The sequence below is a fragment of the Amborella trichopoda genome, chromosome 9 (assembly GCF_054954075.1).
Source record: "Amborella trichopoda isolate Santa Cruz 75 chromosome 9, AtrichopodaSantaCruz75HAP2 v2.0, whole genome shotgun sequence".
Lineage (NCBI taxonomy): Eukaryota > Viridiplantae > Streptophyta > Magnoliopsida > Amborellales > Amborellaceae > Amborella > Amborella trichopoda.
This window is the reverse complement of record NC_142344.1, coordinates 55,548,458-55,569,008: the sequence shown is the minus strand read 5'-3', so window position 1 is coordinate 55,569,008 and position 20,551 is coordinate 55,548,458. Positions and strand designations below refer to the sequence as shown.

Sequence of the window (20,551 nt, the reverse complement as noted above, 5' to 3'; positions counted from 1 at the left end):
CACCTCCGCGAGTGTAGAGGTACGGTGCCTTTCAAATTTTATTATGGTACATAATTTTGATATACAATGTTACGAGGATTATCTCAAAATCTACTTTTATATCTAATTATAACATTTTAAATATAAAAAATGGCTAAAATCAAGTAGATCTATAAACATATGAAAATCTTAAAAATGGACGGTGTAGATAATATGTTGTAAAATCCACTATTTTTTAGACTTAAAATCTTTTTATTTTTCATAATCATATATCTCGATGATCAATAAAAGGGTTTTTCAACATTAAAACTACCTTTTCCGATGGATTTTTGAGAAGCATCCGTAGTTCTACATTATAAGGTAGCATCCTTATATAAACTTTTTCCTTAAAATACATTCTAAAAAAACCTTTTCTTTAAAGAAAATGCTTATATAAGGGTGAGGCCCTAATCAATCAAAGAAAATGCTTATATTAGGGTGAGGCCCTAATCAATCAAATTAAAGCACACCTCAAAAATTAACTAGAAGAGGTTGTTTTGATGCCCAAAAAACGTCAAATCGATCATCTTGACTTCAAGATCTATAGACATGAAAAAAAAAGGATTTCAAATATTGAAAATAATTCATCTTTGTAATATATTTTATGAATCGTCAATTTTCAAAATTTTCAAATGTCCATGCTCGATATACACTATTTTTAAAGTTTTAAATTTTATAATTAGAAATGAAATAAAGTTTTAGGCCACCATAAAGTTTTCAATACTGAAACATCTTTTAACACTATTTGAAGGTGCACCTTACTTTGATTGTTTAGGGCCTCGGCCTTATACAAACCACACCCTTTACTTAATAAGAAACATATGATTACTTTCATGAAATAAAGAACAGTGATGGGGTTTAGCCTCTGGGCCATGAGGTCCATGATTTGAATTCCACGTTACCCAAACACCAATTTCTTTAGCAAGTTATCACATCATTTCCAATCATGATCGGTTTTTTCACTGAAACAAAAGCCATTTAGCCATAGCAGGCACAAAGGTCATCTTTTGTTACATCATAAGCTAAAAACAGAGTCTCATGTGGCAAAATCCACCAAAGCTTCTGATATAAGGAAACTTCAATCATTTCTATAAAATATTTGTCAAAATTTAATTCAAGATTTCCCATTATTATAACTTTGAAACCACCCATTAAAATATCAGGAGAATCAGGCCTGATCACTAAGGCATAAATGCAAGGCTTGCTCTGCTTCCTTCAAAAACAAGCGAGTAAGTTCCTTCTGACCATGCCGATAAATGATAGCAGACCAACGATTCCTGGTCATCTTTAACTTCTTCCCTTTTACTACGTTTTCTTCAGAATCACTGCGCTCAAATTATGAAAACTTACAGAGTAGATTCACAAATCTTATTGAACTACGCATACATCGCAATGAAACATGGAAAAGCATCTGAAAATGTGTCTCAGAAAGGAAAACCAACATATACAGGTGCAATCCCATGCCCCTTTATGAAATTTCCTTTTTAGTGTTGATAATCATTCCCCTTTGTGCAAGTTATTCTTGTGTGTTGATAATTATTTTCATCATTCTCTAATACAATTGCAGGAAGTTTAACTATTTTAAGAAATTTCTTTGCCATGGGAGAGACGAATATGGAAAGCTATTAATATCCGATTAAATTCTAGAAACTGCACAGAAGGAAGCATATTTTTAACAGTTAAAGGGGCTGCAACCAGGATTGAAATTACCTTTTCAGTTCTTCCTTTATGGCCTCACATATGCAGGCATTTTCAAGCAACTCCTTGTCATGGGCCTCAGCTCCAGATCCCTCCTCCAATTCCATCACCCTTGAAAATTGTAGACAGAGAGCATTTATTATATCCAGACGATAATGTAAAGAAAATGCGAACTCCTTATCATTCATGTTATTTCAAGGAAGATACATCAAATAATAGCTACAATTCAAAAAAATAAAAAAAAAACAGGTATAGCAATTAGAAAAAAAAAAAAAGGTGTAAATATTGAAAAAGTGTGTTTAAATTTACGTTAGTAATAAAAATTAGCTAGTAAATTTACCAATAAATAGTTACATGTGCTTAGCAATAACTGGATACAACCATTAACTAGAAAAGTTGGTTGCTCATAAATTTTCTTGAAAATATATATCTACATGGGAAGCTGGTTTGAACTCTTGAAATAGCTTAGGTAAACAAAATATCATTTCATTGAACCACACAAGACATATCGTCTTTAATTAAAATGAAATGATACTTTAAATACAAAATAGTATGTATTTATAAGCATTATTTTCTTGTGTGTGCATGTGCATGTGTAAATGAAAGACCAGTCTCAGAAACATACTTAGAAGTAAGGAGATCAACCAGTAATTGTAAGGCTCCAGCATCCCCACAGACTTCCCATATTGCAGCACACGTGTCAGCCTCAGTAAGTGCTATCTCATCCTCCATAGATCCATTAAGCTTGAAATAGTTAGGCAAAGATGAGGGGTCAGAGGACCATCTAAAAATTAAGAGCCTGAACCTAGAAAAGATATATGAATGAAATGCAATTTTCCCTCCCTCCAAATGGAGGCCTAATACCCTGCCAAGCCAACTCACAAAGCAGCATATAAAACAAAGAGGAAGACAAGTTGTGAAACCATTCGAAGAAAAGGCAATGATATCATAAATTAATAAGTACAACTGATGTCAATCACATTTCTGTAGTTTGCTTAAAACCAAGAGGTAGTTTGGTAAAGAAGGTTTATAAAAACCGGAATGTCCATAGATTACCCCAATAAACAAAACGCAACCCATTAAAAAGTCATACATTACTGACTCAGAAAAGATGTCAGTTAATTAAAGACGACCACAAAGGTGATACATGGTAAACACCACCAACATCATTTACAAAATACTATTATACCCTAATGGAGAAAATTGTTTATAAACAAATGAAGAAACTTGACAAAGTGATACCTCTTCCAACAATGATGAAACCTGAAGAAGCTCATCCTCTTCCATGGCAATGGTTCTCAAAGCAGTCATAAAATTCTCTGGGAAAACCAACTTATTCAAATAAGAAGGGGCCTTGCGCGTGCCACTCCAACTATAATTGATCACCGGAACATTTGGATGCATTATATCTTCATTTTGAGAATGGTTTTGTGAAAAAAATCCATTTTGAAGCAAACTTTTGCCTAATAGGCATCTCATTTCTGCTTTCTGCAGAATACAATGGCAACCATGATATATAATTACTACTATAGGTATAAAACCGTAGAAAGTTAGAAATTACTCCATCATTTGAATGCTATACCACCAAACAGAAAGCAACTGATATTGGATACATATGATCAATAAAACTCATACATATATATGCCTTACTGGATATTATCCCCTGGGAAAAATTATCTAAACCGAACAATTTTGATAAAGTGGGTGACCTGTATTTCTAAAAGCTGCGCTTTGGATTCAGCACATGGAACTTGCTGAAGGGCCTCGGTTGGATAGTGAAGCATAAGATAATCATCTGGATTATTATCCACAACAAATCCATAGAGATATAGTAGTTCCTAAAATGAATAGAAGACAAGAGGTTGTCCAATAATTAGAATGGATGCAGGAGCCATGAAGCTCAAACTTGTACAAAAGAAAAACGAGTAGCACAGTATCTATAATTATAATCCACAAATTCCATACTCCATAGTGGAAAAAAATGAGGCGTTAGGTAGTAACAAACACTTCGGAATAGGCTAAAGAATGTACCTCATTTCCTTTGTTTCCATAGCTTATGTGTATCTCTTTGTCAGCAGGAAAATCATTCTTTGCCACTTTTATAGCAATCAAAAGGAGCAACAAAGGCGAGAGGCCATTAAGATAATGTTAGTGCATATATATCCAATTTAAATAATCTAATATGTTAGAAGCAATTATCACACAAAAATTTTCTCCTCCAGCCACCATAAGAGTATGGAGCAAACAATGAAGAAGTCAATGGCTCAGGTCTCATTTATTTAACATGTCAGAAGGAACCATAAGAAGAATAACATTTTATTGATATAAGGAAAACCCACTAATCATTAGGCAAAAGTTTTTTGACGATTAACTACGTATTGTGAAACTGTTAATCCTCGTGTTAGACATTTCAACATTCATGGTAAGATGAGTTAGTATTATTTCATGGCATTTTCCGTACCAAGTTTAAGATACATCGATAACGGAGTCCCAGTCACAGATCCACTCTTGTCCACTTCCCATAATGCTATAGCCTTTGAATCTGCAATTAGATGATCCACCATAATAGGCACACAAAGAGAATCCCAGTCACTTAATGAAACTTAAGCATTCACCTATTAAAACTGGGCCTCAATGCAAATTGAGAAGCACAATACCATGGTTGCAGAAGTCGATTCCAGGAACAAGACCTTCAACCCAAATAGTTTCAGTTTGTGTTGAAGTGGATTCTACTTCTGTGTCTTTGGTTTGTCTCACAGATAGAGGATCACCTAAAGGAAAGATCCCCAGCAAAATCAAAACTACATCCTACAGAACCTGAGTACTCATCTCGAAACAGTGAAGCATGCTGAACAGAAAAAAACTTCATAGCAATGTGAACTAGTCAAATTATGCTTCATGTTGAACTTAAAAACTCTTTAAAGCTATGTCAAGGTCATACTTGTGTGAGGGTAAAGATACCATAATCCAATGGAGCATGGTTTAGAGTACTAAGCAAGAGGGGCATCCACTGACCATTCCCAATGACAAATAGTGGAAATTAATGGGATCACAGTGAATGTCCTGGTTCGCCCCACTACAATTAATCTGCACTGTCCAGAACAGACGGTAGATGCCCCTATGGAGTGCCTTATACCATAGTCCATGGGATTGTGGTTTACTTTCCTTTAATGCATTGAATGTGTAGTTAATGAAAGCCTTACCCATTTTGTCTTTGCAATCACTCAATGCTTCAAGAGAAATTTGAGTAGCTTGAACCTTTAACTGCTTGTTATGACATGATGAACTGTTCTCCTGTTCTGGCAGTTGAGGATATACATAACAACGTGGAAATGGAATGTTTAAAGCTCGAGTCCAAAATATGGAGTTAGCCCTAGCATATAGATGTGAAAATGCATTACATTAGGCAGTAGAAGAGACATGTGCAAGCTTAAATATAACAGAAAAGTAGTAGGTAGTTTCCTGCACCAAAATGAACTTTAGGATATGTGAACCATATAAGCTGAAGTTCTTTTTTGGGAGTATGAAGGCATAACAATCACAATTTATCAATAGTTCACAACTAGTTTTTCCTGATATATATTTGCATCTGCCAAAATACATATAGATTGAGATATATATGTGCTTCCTATAAGGAACAATAGTCGAATACCAAATACATAAGATAAACTACTAAGTCAAAAGATCCAAACTATGGGATATCCTACTAACCTATCATATTTAGTCTTACTAGCTTAAAAGATATTTAGCCACAAAATAAAAGATCATAAAGAAACAAAAATGAGAAAGCAATTATAACAATGGTGATGCATTTCAGCAGAAGTTACATACCACAGGAAGTCTTCAAAGTGCACCACACTGTTAAAAATAAAAACAAAAACAAAATAACAGTTAGCACATGTATTGAGTATAGAGATTGCAACCCAAAAGGAATGAAAAAAAAGGAAAGTAAATTAACATATATAATGGAAAGAGCAATTAGTCCCAATAGATTCATTATTCAGAAAAATAATCAATCATATTCTCAAAGTTACAAATAGAAAATGTATAAGAATCTCCCCACCTATCAAACTCCCCATCAAGGGACAGAAGTTCCTCAACAAGATGCTTTACCTTATCATCAAATAACGCTTGCAAGTTCTTCTTCTGCAAGAGAGCTTGTTTCATTTATCAAATTAAAATGAATAAGAGCATGCCAAAACAAGTTGCAGATATAGGCAAACTTATCATGAGACCAACGACATAGACAATACAATACAATATGTTGAGAAACAAAAAGCAAATAATGAGAAAGACACTCCAAGCCTCCTTCCTAAGGATTAGCAAGGATGTTCTGTTAGGGATAAAATGGTGAAAGTAATTTTAGCCTAACCGAGCCAAGCCAAATATTCCCATACTCAACAAATTTGTACAACACAATTAACTCCCTGACCTTCAACTTCCTCGATGTTTCCATGAAAATTAAGACATACTTGCAATGGTAACCAATTGAACCATCGAAATCAAACCTTAAAATATAAAATCTCAGTCCAACTATCGCATGATAAACATATCCTATGCCCTTTCTAAGAAGGGATGCCTGATCCAATCCAAATGATGCGAAAAAACCCTATCTTACACAATCAAAACAAGTACAAGCATTATAATCTGAACCATGCATATGGCTTGTCAATTAATAGATAATTGATATCACCATGTAGGTATGATAAAACATTGACTACTGTAATATAGAAAGCATTACTCATGCACATGAAACACGCAAGCTAATGAATGCATGGGCTACAACATCTAGGACATCGAAGTATTCTCCATTCTCTCCTAGACAGCCAAAGTTGGTTCTACCACTAGAAACAAGCCATGCCTCCTAAAATGATAAATTGACTGAGCTAGAAATAGCAGCCTGATGAAGCAACTACTCTTCATACAAATGGCATAATTCATCCCAACCTTCACTATATACTTAATAACTAAAAAAGTCAAAACAGGTATTCATCCATACACTAAAGAACTGGTACCAAGGAAAAGGGTACAACGAAATGGATGGGGAATATTACCTGCATGGTTGTAGCTTTATATAATGCAGTACCTTTCAGCTCTAAAAGCTCATCTTCAGTAAACCAAAGAGGGGTCCCAAAAGTGGATGGAAGCATATCAAGGTACCTACAATTCTCCAATATTGCATATCCCATAAATACAAAATAAAAGAGAATTCCACTCTTATATCTAGGGTACGAACTAACACTAACATGAGAAAAATATTATTCTACAACAGGAATTTAAAGTTTGTCACACCCACGTGCTATATATGGCTTCGTGATTCATGAACAATAAAAAAAAATCAATATTTGAGAGGCCCACCAGATTAGTATTCTTTTATTTTTTTTGGCACACTAAGTGAACAAATTATGGAGTACTTACTTGACAGCTCATGGCAAGAGACCCCATATCAAAAAATGGGCTTTGATAAAGCTTGGACTACATATTCATTTGATCAACATTTGTAACAAATTGCAATAAAATTATCAATAAAAAAACAGATTGCAACAAGAATCCTACGGTTTCCATGTTGAGTTTTTGTGAGCACGTTCAACACAGAGAAAAAGCATCATTAAAAATCGGTCATCAAGATCTCCTTCTTGAAATAGGGCCCGGCATTTTCGTCCTATAAGAGGATCCTGCAACACTCTCATTGGTGTTATCGCCAGATTGAGTGGAGCTATTAATAAAATCCCTGAAATTTTACAGAAGCCTCATTTATCAAAATTCAGAAAAAGAAATCCTACAATTTTACATAAAACTCATTTATCCACAAAATCTGGAAAATTTAGACATAACCCGTATAACTAAATTAAGTATATAATCAACCATATAATAAACAAATTAAGTATATTTCCTCTATTAACTTGAAAAATGAAAACAGAACTCCCGAAGAAACAATTGCAATAGAGAAAAATCCAAATGACACACGGAAATATTCAAATGTGTTGGAAAAAATGAAAATTTTTGAGTTCAAATTCGTAATAAACGCATTAAATTTCATTCATTTGTTAGTAAATAAAAAAAATAAAAAGAAGAAAAACCAAATCATTACCTTCTCCATCGTCATTAGAAGAAAATACTCCGAATCCTTTGTCAGAGCCACAAAATTTGATCTGGCAACCCCGTAGCTCCACACCATTAACCTAAAATCCATTTCCTTATATCTAAATCAGATTGCCCGTAAAACTAACAAATATTTCAGGAAATTTTAGCATAGAACTGAGAATTATAAGAAATCAAAGCGAAATTTTGACAAAAAGCAATGACAAGATAGATGGCACCTGCAACCAGTGTAGGAAGCGCTGGAGCTTTGCCTCTTCCTGAGCTTCTTCCATGGAAGAGAGAGAGATTCAATGGCTCCGAGCGCGCTAAAGGGACTGCGCTTTTAATCGGCAGAGTTTTAAATTTCGCCGGATTTCGCTGAGAGTACCGCTACACGTGTTAAAAACCCAAGTACTCATATCGGTTTCTCTCTCTACATTTCTCACTCTCTTTCTCTCTCTCTAGATTTCAATATCTGGCATCAGTTTTTGCTTTCGAATCTACGAACATTTTCCTAAGAATCGGTGTTGTGAAAAACGGATCGGTGACCTACGTGGGCACCCAAAAAACCCGGTTGAATTGGTGTTCCGGCATCCCGGCCTTCTCTTTCCGAGGCCCATTCGAAATTTTGAGTAGTTTTATCAAGATCGGAAGCCAATTGTACAAAGGATTCTAAATTGTACAAAGGATTCTAACTCTGCAAATTGAGCCTGTTCTAATTTTGATTTGCCAGCTACTTGCTTTATTGTTTAACTTTGTGAAAAAAACAGCGAACACAAAAAAAACACGTAAATAAATAGTGAACCAGCCAAAAATCGGTTTGGATTGGTGAATCGACAGAGTACGGATGGCATTTTCAATGTGTGGAATGCCGGTTTCCTTCTGGATTTAGTTGTTTTCTTATATATACACAGAACCGAAATGGGGTGACCAATTCCTGGTGGGTGTGACAAGGCGATTTTGTGCAGGCCTGGTGTTTTTTAAATCACTAGTTCTTCTAAATAATTATCTCTCTTTTTGGGTATTCTTCTAAGGACACGATTTCTATGAGTCCATGTAAAAATGAGTCACCTTTTAAAAATCCATTTTTGAGATGGATTTTTTTACCTAATTTTTAAAGATATGTAATTTTTAACATGGAGATCATGAATACGAAAAAATAAATAAATTTTAAAAATTAAAAATAATAATTCCATTGAAAAAATATTTGGAGTGTTAGTTTTAATTATTTTTAAATGGGCCACCTATTTACATTCATCTTAAAGATGGATGCTTTATACCTAGGGGACCGCAAATATAGAATTGTGTTCCCCGATGCATGAAACAATTTTCCGTCTTTTGTTGTACATTGTTATCATCTTACTTATACACCTTCTGTGTAGAAGTAAGATTCTAACAATGAAAATGTATACGATAATATTATTTATTTTTAATACAAGAAGGTCGCAATTGTTATTGACAATAAATTGGGTGGCTGGGGATGTGTTATTATTGGGCACAATGATGAAAAGTAAAATTTCTCGAATGTTGTGGTACATTCCAATCTATTAGATTTCACATCCAATAGCTAAATATGATTATAGCCTACTTGAATCAAAAATAATTTATAATATTTTTTTTATTTGGGTTGTGATTGGATATAATCTTAAAAGACATATCACTTGTAGTTTCTATAAGGTTGCAACCTTAAACAATCCAATTAAGGTGCATCTCCAAATTTTATCATAACATGTAATTTTGGTGTAAAATATTATTGGAAATATCTTAAAATCTATTTTTATATCTAATTATAAAGTTTTAAACTCAAAAAGTATCTAAAATAAAGTAGATCTATAAACATATGAAAATCTTGAAATGGACGGTCTAGATAATGTGTTGCAAGATGTACTATTTTCGAGAGTCGAAATTCTTTTTTTCTTTCATATTCATATATATAGATGTTGAGATAATCAATTGCAGGATTTTTCAACATTAAAATAACTTTTTCCAATAGATTTTTGAGGCGCATATGTAATTCTACATTTTATGGTTGCAACCTTATATAAACTTTTCCCTTAAAAAAAAAGTGCTAAATTTTTGCACTACAACTAAACTAGATTAAACTTTATAATAAAAGGAAAAGTTTATATAGAGCCGAGGCTCTAAACAATCAAATTAGAGCCTACCTCAAAATCTTACTAGAAGCGATTGTTTTGATGCCCAAATATCCTCAATTTGATCATCTTAACATCAGCATGCATGGACATGAGGAAAAAAAAAGGATTTTAAGTTTTGGAAATAGTGTATTTTGTAACGCATTTTTGGACAATCAAGTTTCAAGATTTTCAAGTTTTCATAGATATACCTATCTACACGATTTTTAAAGCTTTAAACTTTATAAATAAAGATGAAAATATATTTTAAGGCTATCACAAAGATTTTCAGTATTGAAACCACATTTCTCGATAGTATTTGAAGGTAGGCTCTAATTTGATTGTTTAAACATGCAGCTTGCTTCTGCAGTATAAGGACGACGCCTTACACAAATTCTCACTTATTTTTAAACTCTTCCAAGAACTTTTTATGTAATAAAGTGAATTTTATCTAAAAATATCATTTTATTATGAAAATTAAAAAATAGTATTTTGTATTTTAGATTGGGTGCAGTTTGCATAAATAAATAATCCAAGTAATGCACACATCCAAAGCTTGTCGAAACATATAATTTTAGCGTCGAATATTTCAACGATGGTGCGAAAACCTATTTTATATCCAATTATTGAAAATAAAAATTTAAAAAATTGTGTAGATCAAATAGATCTACGAATATTTGAAATTTTTTAAAATAAATAGTCTAGATAATGTGTTTTACAAGGTGAGCATGAAATTCTTGTTTTTTTTCATATGTATATATCTCGTGGTCAAGATGATGAATTGAAGGATTTTTCACCAGAACAACAACTTTCGATGGATTTTGTGGCAGTGACTTACATCTACATTACAAGGTTGACAACATACATAACCTTGCTCCTTTCAGACTTTAAACGGCTAATTTTTGAGAGGTTGTATTATAATTCGATTTTATCTTTTGTTTTATATATCAGATTAAACTAAAATTTGAGAAGTTGATATTTTTGACAGTACAAAATTCGTTAAAATTATTAAAAATATTTTAAAATAAAGAAAGGATAATTTATCAAAATACTCATAAGAGGTGCATTATTTAATATTTTATACTTTTGCAAAATATTCCAACTCATGATCATATGTTTTTTAATGAGTATTTTGAAATTAAAGCAAACAAATGGGTAAAATATTAAATAGTTCATCTCTCATAAGTATTTTGATAAAATAAAATGACTAGAATACTCTTTAATTAATCAATTTTGTAGCGGTATTTTGGTTATATTTGTTTAACTTAATTATATTTTGATATTTTTGTCTAGTGTGTTGCGGTGAGGAATGCATACCATATTTAAGCTTAATGAAATATATAGAAAAAATAAAATTGAAATATAATATTCACAACGAAAAGTGAAACTCGGGTGTAAAAATATAGAATTATGTATTTTTTAAATTTGAAAATGAAAAGAAATTTTTCTATTAATTTCCCAAAAATCTATTGAACCTGTAATTTAGATACAATAATAACTTTCCTAGGAAGAAAACTGTGCCCATCTCTCCTTAAAGCTATATTCTATATTTATCCTAGTACAAGAAATTAACAGAAAAATCCCTTTTTATCATCAAAATTTAAAAATAGTTCCAAATATTTTATGTCTTACACTTGAATATTATATGTTAAATTTTATTATTTTTATATTAAATTAAACTCAAATTTTGGCCTCCGTACTTCTCATTGTATATAATGAGACCATTTACCTTTGACGCAAAGAGGTTACAATTACTTACAACCATTCGATGTAAAATTTGATAGGTTGGTTGTGTAACAAAATTCAAGAAAATTACTTTTGAAGTTTGAGCATGGTCAATGGAATAAATACAGCTATCTAATTTCACATCCCATAGTCACGATCAATTGTGACCACCTTTTATCAAAGATAAATGGTTTCATTGTGGTTGTTTTATTTATTGTTAAATATTTAAAAAAATATATATGTGCACTTAGTTTTAGTACATCATTTTTCCATAGACCCAGGGTTTTAAAAACTTTCTTGCGACATAGGTTTTTCTAAAAAATATGTTTTCTAACCTTTTGGACCCAATCTACTTTTTTTGATTGCTCATTTTTTTACCCAAATAAAAACTAAAAAATACCTCAAGCTGTCTACTAAATCTCTCTCTCTATACAACTTTTTTATTTGTCTCTCTAACATTTATAGAAAGAAATAAAGACGTACATTTTGGCTCGATTGACTTAAATGGGATTAAATTAACAAAATGTCCTACTAGGCTCCAAACCTCCCAAAGAAAAATTTTCATGAAAAACTATATTCCACCTTTGGAACCCAAAAAAGGAAAAAGTTTATGTAGAGTTAATGCTCTAAACAATCAAATTTGAGCCTACCTCAAAAATTTTACTAGAAGAGATTGTTTTGATGCTCAGATATCTTCAAAATTTATCATCTCGAGATATGTCGATCTACACTATTTTTGAAGCTTTAAACTCTATAAATAAAGATGAAAATGTATTTTAAGGCTATCACAAATATTTCCAGTGTTAGAAACCACATTTCTCGATACTATTTGTTTGGAGCGTAGGTTTTATGCAAAACCGCACCCCCCCAAAAAAGTAGAGGAATTTAACTATTTAGCGCAAAAAATGCCATCACTTGTTTACTGTTACAAAACCGGTATGAGGAAACTTGAGCATTTTTTAACAAAATTCTTGAGTATGTACCAAAATGACAAATTCTTAAAAAAAGTAACCACTAAATTTTATAGGGATACTGTTGATTCAACTGCCTGATCGACGTTTTGATGCAGTTTGACCATTGAGTGATACTTTCCCCAATATTTTTTACTTGTACGAGCCTTTACCATAAGGTCATAAAATATAGAGTTGTACGAGCCTTTACCATAAGGTCCTAAAATATAGAATTGATGTGTACCTCTAAAATCTTTCGAAAATAGTTGTTTTGATGTTGGAAAAACAGCTAATTGATCATCTCGACATCAAGATGTATAGATAGAGAGAAAAAATGATAGTTCAAATCCTACCATCCATTTTCAAGATTTTCATGAGCTTATAGATCCGCTCGATTTGAACCATTTTTGGAGTATAAAAATTTTATGATTATAGACAAAAAAATAGATTCTCTTTTAGGTTTCAAGTCTAGGTACAGAGATTGCAGTAGAATTGGAGCTTTAGGTTTCAAACCCATGTTGACCCACACAGGGTAGGCAAGCCCACCTCATAAATGTCTTTCACAACAGTGTATTTATCAGGTCTAAACTATAAACCACCTCATCAAACATAAAGAAAAAAGAAAAAAAGAGTAAAAAATTAAAAATTAAACGACACAAGAAATGGACAATAAACAGTGGAAAGAAGTCTCAATATGCTCTATAACTGCACAAACAAAGCTCACTGAAGCTCTCATTCCATTTGAGTTTTTAAGCAATACAAGCTTGCACAAGATAGTCAAGTTCATTAAATACAATTACATCTAAAAGTCAGGATTCAGCCTCATGGGGAACCAGCAACCTTGAAATGCTCGCCCTTTTTTTTCTAAGATACAAGTCCAATACTTTTTAACAACATACATGATGCCCAAACTCACCTCTTTTTGAATGGGCCCACCCAAAATCCAGCTCAACAAGTCCCTCCAGCCAATAAAATACAAACTGAAACCTCATCCTGCCTCTCAGTCCAAAAACCAACTCTAAATTGTCCACCAAATACATCAGAGAAGCTTCAGCGAATTGTCTACACCGCATCTAGCATCCAAATCAGAGAAACCCAACTCCCAATTTTCTGCCAAATATAACAGCAACATTTCCACAAAATGACACTGCATTTGGCCTCTCAATCAAAGAAACCCAACTCCAAATTGTCCTCCAAATTTGGCAGCAAGGCTTAATCACACCCACACTGCATCTAGCTTCTTAAACAAAGCAAACCCAACTCCAAATAATCCCACGAATGTAGCGGAAAAGCTTCAGTGTGCTGACACTGTATCTAGTTTCCCAATCAAAGAAGACCAAATCTAAATATTTCCCCAGATGTAGTGTGACAAAGCTGCAGCGCACTGAAAGGGCATCTCTTCTCCATCAAAGAAAACCCGACTCTGAATAATCCACCAAATTTATGGGCAAAAGTTTAGCAGACCAGGGAGGACTGGAGAGAAGTGTTGCTTGAGAGATGGGTGCACGAAGACCACCTTATGACTGATTCTGTGACCATGAGCCCTAGTGGCTCAACCTCACCCAAGCCAATTGTGCGGTTCCTTCTGTTTTGGATTTTGGAAGGCCCGGCCCCACCTCTACGAAAATCAATGCCTGAAGATTCTAGTGAGAGAAGGAGCTTCTCAAAGCCAGCTTCTGCATATTCCAAAAGCAATATACACGCTATTAGAGAGGCCACATGGGCTATTTTGAATAGTTTTCCTTTTAGGGTTGTTTAACCAATTTTACAATCAATATGGCAATATAATACAGGACAGTCCTTTTGATAATCCAAGATATTGAAAAGCAAAACAGTATAAGAACAAATTATCAATGATATGATAAACAGATATTGAATCGAATGCACGGACACGATATTATTACCCATTTAATCAAGCTGAAGTTTATTGAAATAAAGAATTTTTCTAGCTGGTAATGTAAAGCGATTGAAAACTGTGATATCAAATGACGTTCAGGTAAATTATGGCAGACAATTTTAAGGGGGAAAAATGGGTAGTTCTTTTCTTTCTTTTTTTTGGGTAGTTCAGCAGTAGAAATCAAACTAGAGATGTAGCATTGCCAACATCAACTGCTAACCACTCAAGCCCAAGCCCAATTCCAAATGGGTAGGACTTTCCATCAATTTCTGCTCAAATTTAGATAAGATGAAATAGAGGTGCAAGCCTGCTTTTGCTCTCAACAAGCCTAGATTGACCAATATTTCTCAAATTCTAATTCATATGTTTGGGCAATGAGTTGAGTCCTCAATGAACCTCATTTTATAAAGATAGGTAACCCCTGGTCTCATTGGTCAAAATTCCATCATTAGGGTCTACAGGTGGACCTGCTTTGGGTCAACCTAAACCCAACCCATTGACAAGCTCTCCTTCACATTAGTTATGCACAATTACAACAGAACCCATAATTTGGAATTAAAAAATTAAGCATACCTCCCTGTGTTGTGGATCCATTTGTACTTTCCTCCTGTAGGGACAATTGTTTCTCTTGCTCAGATAGAGAGCCTTCTCTTAGGAATGAAAAGCTTGGCATTGATGGAACTGGTGATGAAGACTCAAATACCTTTGGCACCGAGCATCTACTGAATGAGAAATCCCCATATCCAGTGCAAGGAGCAGGAGTGGCCAAATACGAAGAGAAGGAAGATTTGCAAGTGAATGCTGGTGAACAATCCAACGTAACTTCACCAGAAAGGCCAGCCCCTGAGTTAAAGCTCAAGTCGCGATTGGCAGACATAGGAGTAGAGGAATGTTCAGAATCCAGGTCGCATTCCGCATCTTTTGGGTTGTTTGGTTCATAACGCTCCAAAATCTGTAATTCAGATTTTATCCATGGATGATCTGCAAAAGTAAATAGAAAGTAAATCAATAATCGATCCATAAAATATAATAAAACCAAAGCAAATACCATGATGTAATTTGGCACCAGATAGAAGTGAATCTCTACCACCACAATAACACACGCAGACATCACATGCAGAAAAGCATGCATGTACTAATGCATCCATTTAAACCAATATATTTGAGTTGGCGTCATATAGAGATACTCTTAAGAGTAAGTGTGTTAGGAATTGCCCTACAAAGCTTCATTTTAAGAAGAAGGGTACTTGATTTCCATCCTTGAATGTGAGATTCTCAATCTGAGTGAAACCAAGTGATTAGGCTGGATTCAACCAAGCTCGCTCCAAGTTTCCAAATCAAGTGAGAGTTGGGTGGTGGGAATATGAGGGGAGAGAGAGGGAGAGAGAGAGGATGACAACAACTTAGCATATAATTAGGACATTCAAAATCTGGATCCCGTTACCAGCTCATCCAAGACAGATTCAAGTTAAGAATAAAATCAATATGACAGGAGAATGAAAGAAATGGTTGAGCTTGTGATATTCCAAGGTTATTGAAATATACACACAATTCTCTAGAAACCAAATATGCTTCCCTAATATGCCAAGTCATTCTTGCAACTGTTTTTGCTTATCGAGTACAAAATTTGGACTCGACCCAACCGAAGATAAAAGTGTGGAGACCCATGCAAGCTCAAAACAATAAACACATATTCACCAGAACATGATCCAATCCACATAACATAGACCATAAAATAAAGAACTCAATATGCAAGGGTAGGCAGTTGTCTGCACTTCAAAAGTAAATCAACCATCTACACTTTGATTCAGGCAAACAGACTAAAGAAAAAATTGCTTCTAACAATTTTAAACCACACATTCAAAGCCCAGTGACCTTTTTGTGGAATTCTTTTGAATTGTTTGTATTCATAACTTTGTTTCAGGAAAGATTAATTAATTTGAAGTAGAACTCACTCTTTCAGACCAAAGCAAGCAAAGCATTACATTCTAACTCGAGTGCAACCCAACTAACCTAAAACCTGAGCAGCTGTAAGCCTCTTGCAGGGATCAGTGCATAGCATCCCAATAATCAAGTCTTTGGCAGACTCAGATACACGATCCCAATGATCGGAAGGAAACCGCAAATCAGCAGCTCTAACAGCTTCAAAGATCCTTGACTTAGTCTTCCCCCAAAACGGAGGCATCCCACTGAGAAGAATGTAAAGGATCACACCAGCACTCCATACATCAGCTGCTTGGTTATACCCACCAGCAAGAACTTCAGGAGCAATATAGAAGGGACTTCCAACTGTCCCATACAGATACTGTCCTGTCAGTTAGAAAGAAACAAAAATGATGAGAAACACAGTATAAATTATGGATTCCCATCGCAGTTAGACTTGTGAATAAAAAGGAAGGGCAAAAGGGCAAAGGTACAAGCATAGCAAACATATGAACAATCAAATGAGAGACCATGAAAATCATGGACATCCATCACAATGAGACTCGTGCATTTTAAGGAAGAACAAAAAGACAAAGGCACGAGCATACAAAACATACAACACAAACAAAAATCAGAAAGACCATGAAAATACAGAAACAGTTGTGAATAATAATCCAGAACAAAGAAAAAGGCATAAGGACACCAAACAAAACAAACAAATAAATATGTATACAAACCAGAGAGACAATGGAAAGGAGGAAACTCATCAGATGATGACTGATGTTTAGTGAAGAGAGGCAGAGGAAAAGGCATGAGCATGTGGAACAAAGAAAATGACAAAAAATAGAAACATCATGAAAATTACAGAAACCCATCACAGAAAGCTCGCGATAAATAAGTAAAACGAAAAAAAATGGAACAAACATACCAGGTCTAATATAAGTAGCAAGGCCAAAGTCAGCCAACTTGATTGGTGATGATAAGGACCTAGTGGCCAAGAGTATGTTCTCAGGCTTCAAGTCTCTATGAACAATGCCCTTATCATGGCAATACATCACAACTTCCATAAGATGCTTAAATAGAATGGCAGCCTCAGGTTCAGAGTAGTGACCATGCTTCTCTAACCGATGGAAAAGCTCCCCCCCAGCACAAAGTTCCATCACTAAATGCACATAATCCTCTTCTTCAAATACAGCTTTGAGGGCCACCACATTTGGGTGGCCAGACAATTTGGTCATTATTTCTATCTCTAGTTTTACACTACAAAGGTCATCTGGTGTGACCAACCTATCCTTGGCTATGGATTTACAAGCCAAGGTCTCACCAGTTAGCTTTTCCTTACAGATCTTGATAACCCCAAATTGGCCCCAACCCAACTGCTCACCCAACACATATCGATCCTCTAATTTAGAGGTCTTCTTTGCATCAAGAATGGGTTCGATTAGAAAAGGTATCTTGTAATAGTTACAAAAAGGGATTGATGGGCCACTGGTGCTCTTGATAATAGCCATTTAAAGACTCGAAGAGCTCAACACCCCTAATTGAACTTCTTTTCAGCAAAAATTGCAGCTTCTTCTTCTGATTTGTGTTTCTGGAATTTGAAGGAAACCCAAAATGCATATGTTTTATAAAGCTAGATGCATCATCATAACTTTCTCCAGGAAGAAAAGGGCCACCTAAAAGGTTCTCAACCTGAAAGTCAAATTTTTTAAACATTAGATATGCAAATGGGATAAAAAACAAGTGAAGAGGTAAAGAGAAGTTCAGTCCATTAACAGCAGCGCCAATTATCAGAATTCAGAAACATTGAGATCAAAACATAAACTCAACTGAAACTGTGGAATCAGTTAAAAACTATGAAGTATTTCTGAACATGTCAGCCCTTACAATCGCTTAATATTTCTAGTATTAAAGAAGCATAATTTTAAATTAATTATCAATCTGATATTGGAAAACATAGACATTAAAGATGATGCCGTCTTTATTAAGGTCCTAAACATTAAAAAAGAAAGTAAACATACTGGCTCAGTGCCCAAAATAAGAAATGGAAAGACTAAATCCTAGAACAGTGAGTTCTTGCTTTTCTTGCTTCCGTTTTGCATATCTTTTTAGCAATCACCATGGAATCACATATTCCAGTATTTAAAAAGAAATCAGGTCTTCTGATGAAATTAATTTCAAACAAGACCTCAGCTTTGCTCAATTACAACCACCATTCCCATAAGAATTTCTTTCTTTTAATTTGTATACCCTAAAGTCCATAAAGTTAAGAAAAAGAATTTCATGCAACCTCAATTCAATAAATGAGAAGCATTCTCCAAAAATTTACAGAGCAATTCTCATTGCAACTGATACACCACCTCATCTTGAAATTTTACCAGAGAAAAACAGTTTTTACGGTGAAAATGATCAGAGAACAAAAGTTACAAAACAAAAGTTCATCTTATTGAAGTACAATCCATCAAAGAAACAGTAATCTAAAAAAAAAATGGTTACTAGAGCTAATTACATATAAATCACATATTTTAAAACAGAAAACTGAATGAGCCTGATCATTTTATTTGAAAAATAAAGCCTGATCATTTCATTTGAAAAATAAATGCAAGTAAATTTCAGGTGACAAGGAGAGAGTTCAGTGAATACCTGTGGCTCAGAGAAATGGAGACTCCCAGAAACTGAAGCTTTGATCCGGATCTGGTCCCATCAAAGTACAGTTCGAAAAGGATACGGAATGCAAGCATAAAAGAGCCCTAGAAAGGTTTCTAGGGCTCAAAGCTCTGCTTTTGCAGTCAGGCTAGAGAGAGAAGAAAAGGAGCCATGAAATGTCTAGGGTTTCCATTTGGTGAAGGAGATGCGTAGGGATCAAGGAACACTTGGATTTAGACAGAGAGAGAGAGAGAGAGAGTGGGTACAGGGAGGAGATCACAGTCTGGAATTTTAAATAAATTACTCTCTCTCTCTAAGAAAATGCAACGTCTCTCTCTCTAAGGAATGCAGGGTTTTAACAGTGACCTACGGAAAGAGAATTATGTGGAATTTTTCTGAGTCATTTTCGTCTTAATTTCGTCACTTTCTCTCTCTCTCTAAACTTGCACTTCATTTCTCTCTCTTCCCCCTTATTTCTTAATTTCCTCTCTCTTTCTTTCTACATCTCATTTTTCTTCCTTTCCACTCTCTCTCCTCCCATATGTCCTTAATATCCTCTCTCTCTCCTCCCTTCTCTTCTTATTTTCCTTTCTCTTATCGTTTTTTTTTAATTTCCTCTCTCTCTCTCCCCCCTTTTCTTCGTATTTTCCAAATTAGCAAGCATCTCTCTCTCTTAAATTTTAGTGGCAAGCATCTCTCTCTCTCTCTAAAATTTAAGAAAAAGGTGTGATAGCAAGCATAGTCCTCGTGAAACTCATCAATGCCGTTCATTTCTTAAATTCTTAGAATAATGACGAGCATATCCTGCCCTTCATGCTCTTTTTGAAAAAAAAAAACATTTTATTAGAAAATGAAAAGTTTCAACAATTTGTAATAACAAAATAAACCATTTTAAGAAGGTTGATAGCTTCAAATAAATAATAATAAAACCTTAGCTATTTTCACTCTAAATTCATAAGGAAAAGCTTTTATGTCTCCCTACAACATAGAAGTTCTATGTCTCCCTTATGTAACTGTCTATTTTTTAATGGAGAGCTAAGATTGCCCCAATCACAACATCATGTCTTTACACTGATTTATTTTTATTTTTTTTTCTACAAACTGTTTTGACACCAAATTTTGGACGTCCGTTCTTATATTAAACTTGCACTAACGAAAAATATATAAAAAAAATGTTTTCAATAAAATAAAATAACAAAATACCCCTAAAAGATTCAAGCGTATTTTGGTTATTATGTTTTATCAAAAAATTATTGTTAATATTTTTTATAGGTGCGCCCAAATGATAAGATGGCACGTACCAAATTTCATATTTAAAAAAATTGTATTAAAAAAACTAAAAATAAATACTTTAAGACATCGGATATAAGATCAAACAGTGAATAGCTCTCTTGATAAAAAATGGACGTCTAGATGGTTGGGGAACATAGAACTGCTATATTGAAGAGGGAACATAGAAAGCTTTCTGAAATCATAAAACT

At 34.1% G+C, this 20,551-nt stretch overlaps 2 protein-coding genes across 3 annotated transcripts; both read right to left on the bottom strand.

Moving 5' to 3' along the window:
• Window positions 1–931: 931 nt before the first annotated feature.
• LOC18447778 (SET domain-containing protein) lies at window positions 932–8,847 on the bottom strand. Of its 2 annotated transcripts, none has more exons than XR_016041567.1 (15): window positions 8,037–8,847; window positions 7,808–7,898; window positions 7,273–7,447; window positions 6,771–6,876; window positions 5,780–5,862; window positions 5,548–5,574; window positions 4,920–5,089; window positions 4,374–4,487; window positions 4,178–4,258; window positions 3,748–3,812; window positions 3,426–3,554; window positions 2,959–3,035; window positions 2,342–2,460; window positions 1,729–1,827; window positions 932–1,343 (listed from the first exon to the last, which is right to left on the bottom strand). XR_016041567.1 is itself a non-coding variant. In XM_006857865.4 (15 exons), the coding sequence occupies exons 1-15, from the start codon at window positions 8,088–8,090 to the stop codon at window positions 1,187–1,189; spliced, it is 1,716 nt and encodes a 571-aa protein (XP_006857927.1). In that variant the 5' UTR covers window positions 8,091–8,847; the 3' UTR covers window positions 932–1,186. The 2 variants fall into 2 exon arrangements, 1 of the variants encoding a protein (XP_006857927.1); XM_006857865.4 differs by having other exon boundaries at window positions 2,959–3,204.
• A 4,463-nt stretch (window positions 8,848–13,310) lies between these two features.
• On the bottom strand, window positions 13,311–19,220 carry PEPKR1 (phosphoenolpyruvate carboxylase-related kinase 1). The gene is made up of 5 exons (XM_006857866.4): window positions 19,068–19,220; window positions 17,353–18,116; window positions 16,515–16,811; window positions 15,075–15,482; window positions 13,311–14,280 (listed from the first exon to the last, which is right to left on the bottom strand). The coding sequence occupies exons 2-5, from the start codon at window positions 17,933–17,935 to the stop codon at window positions 14,060–14,062; spliced, it is 1,509 nt and encodes a 502-aa protein (XP_006857928.1). The 5' UTR covers window positions 17,936–18,116; window positions 19,068–19,220; the 3' UTR covers window positions 13,311–14,059.
• Between the last annotated feature and the right edge of the window lie 1,331 nt (window positions 19,221–20,551).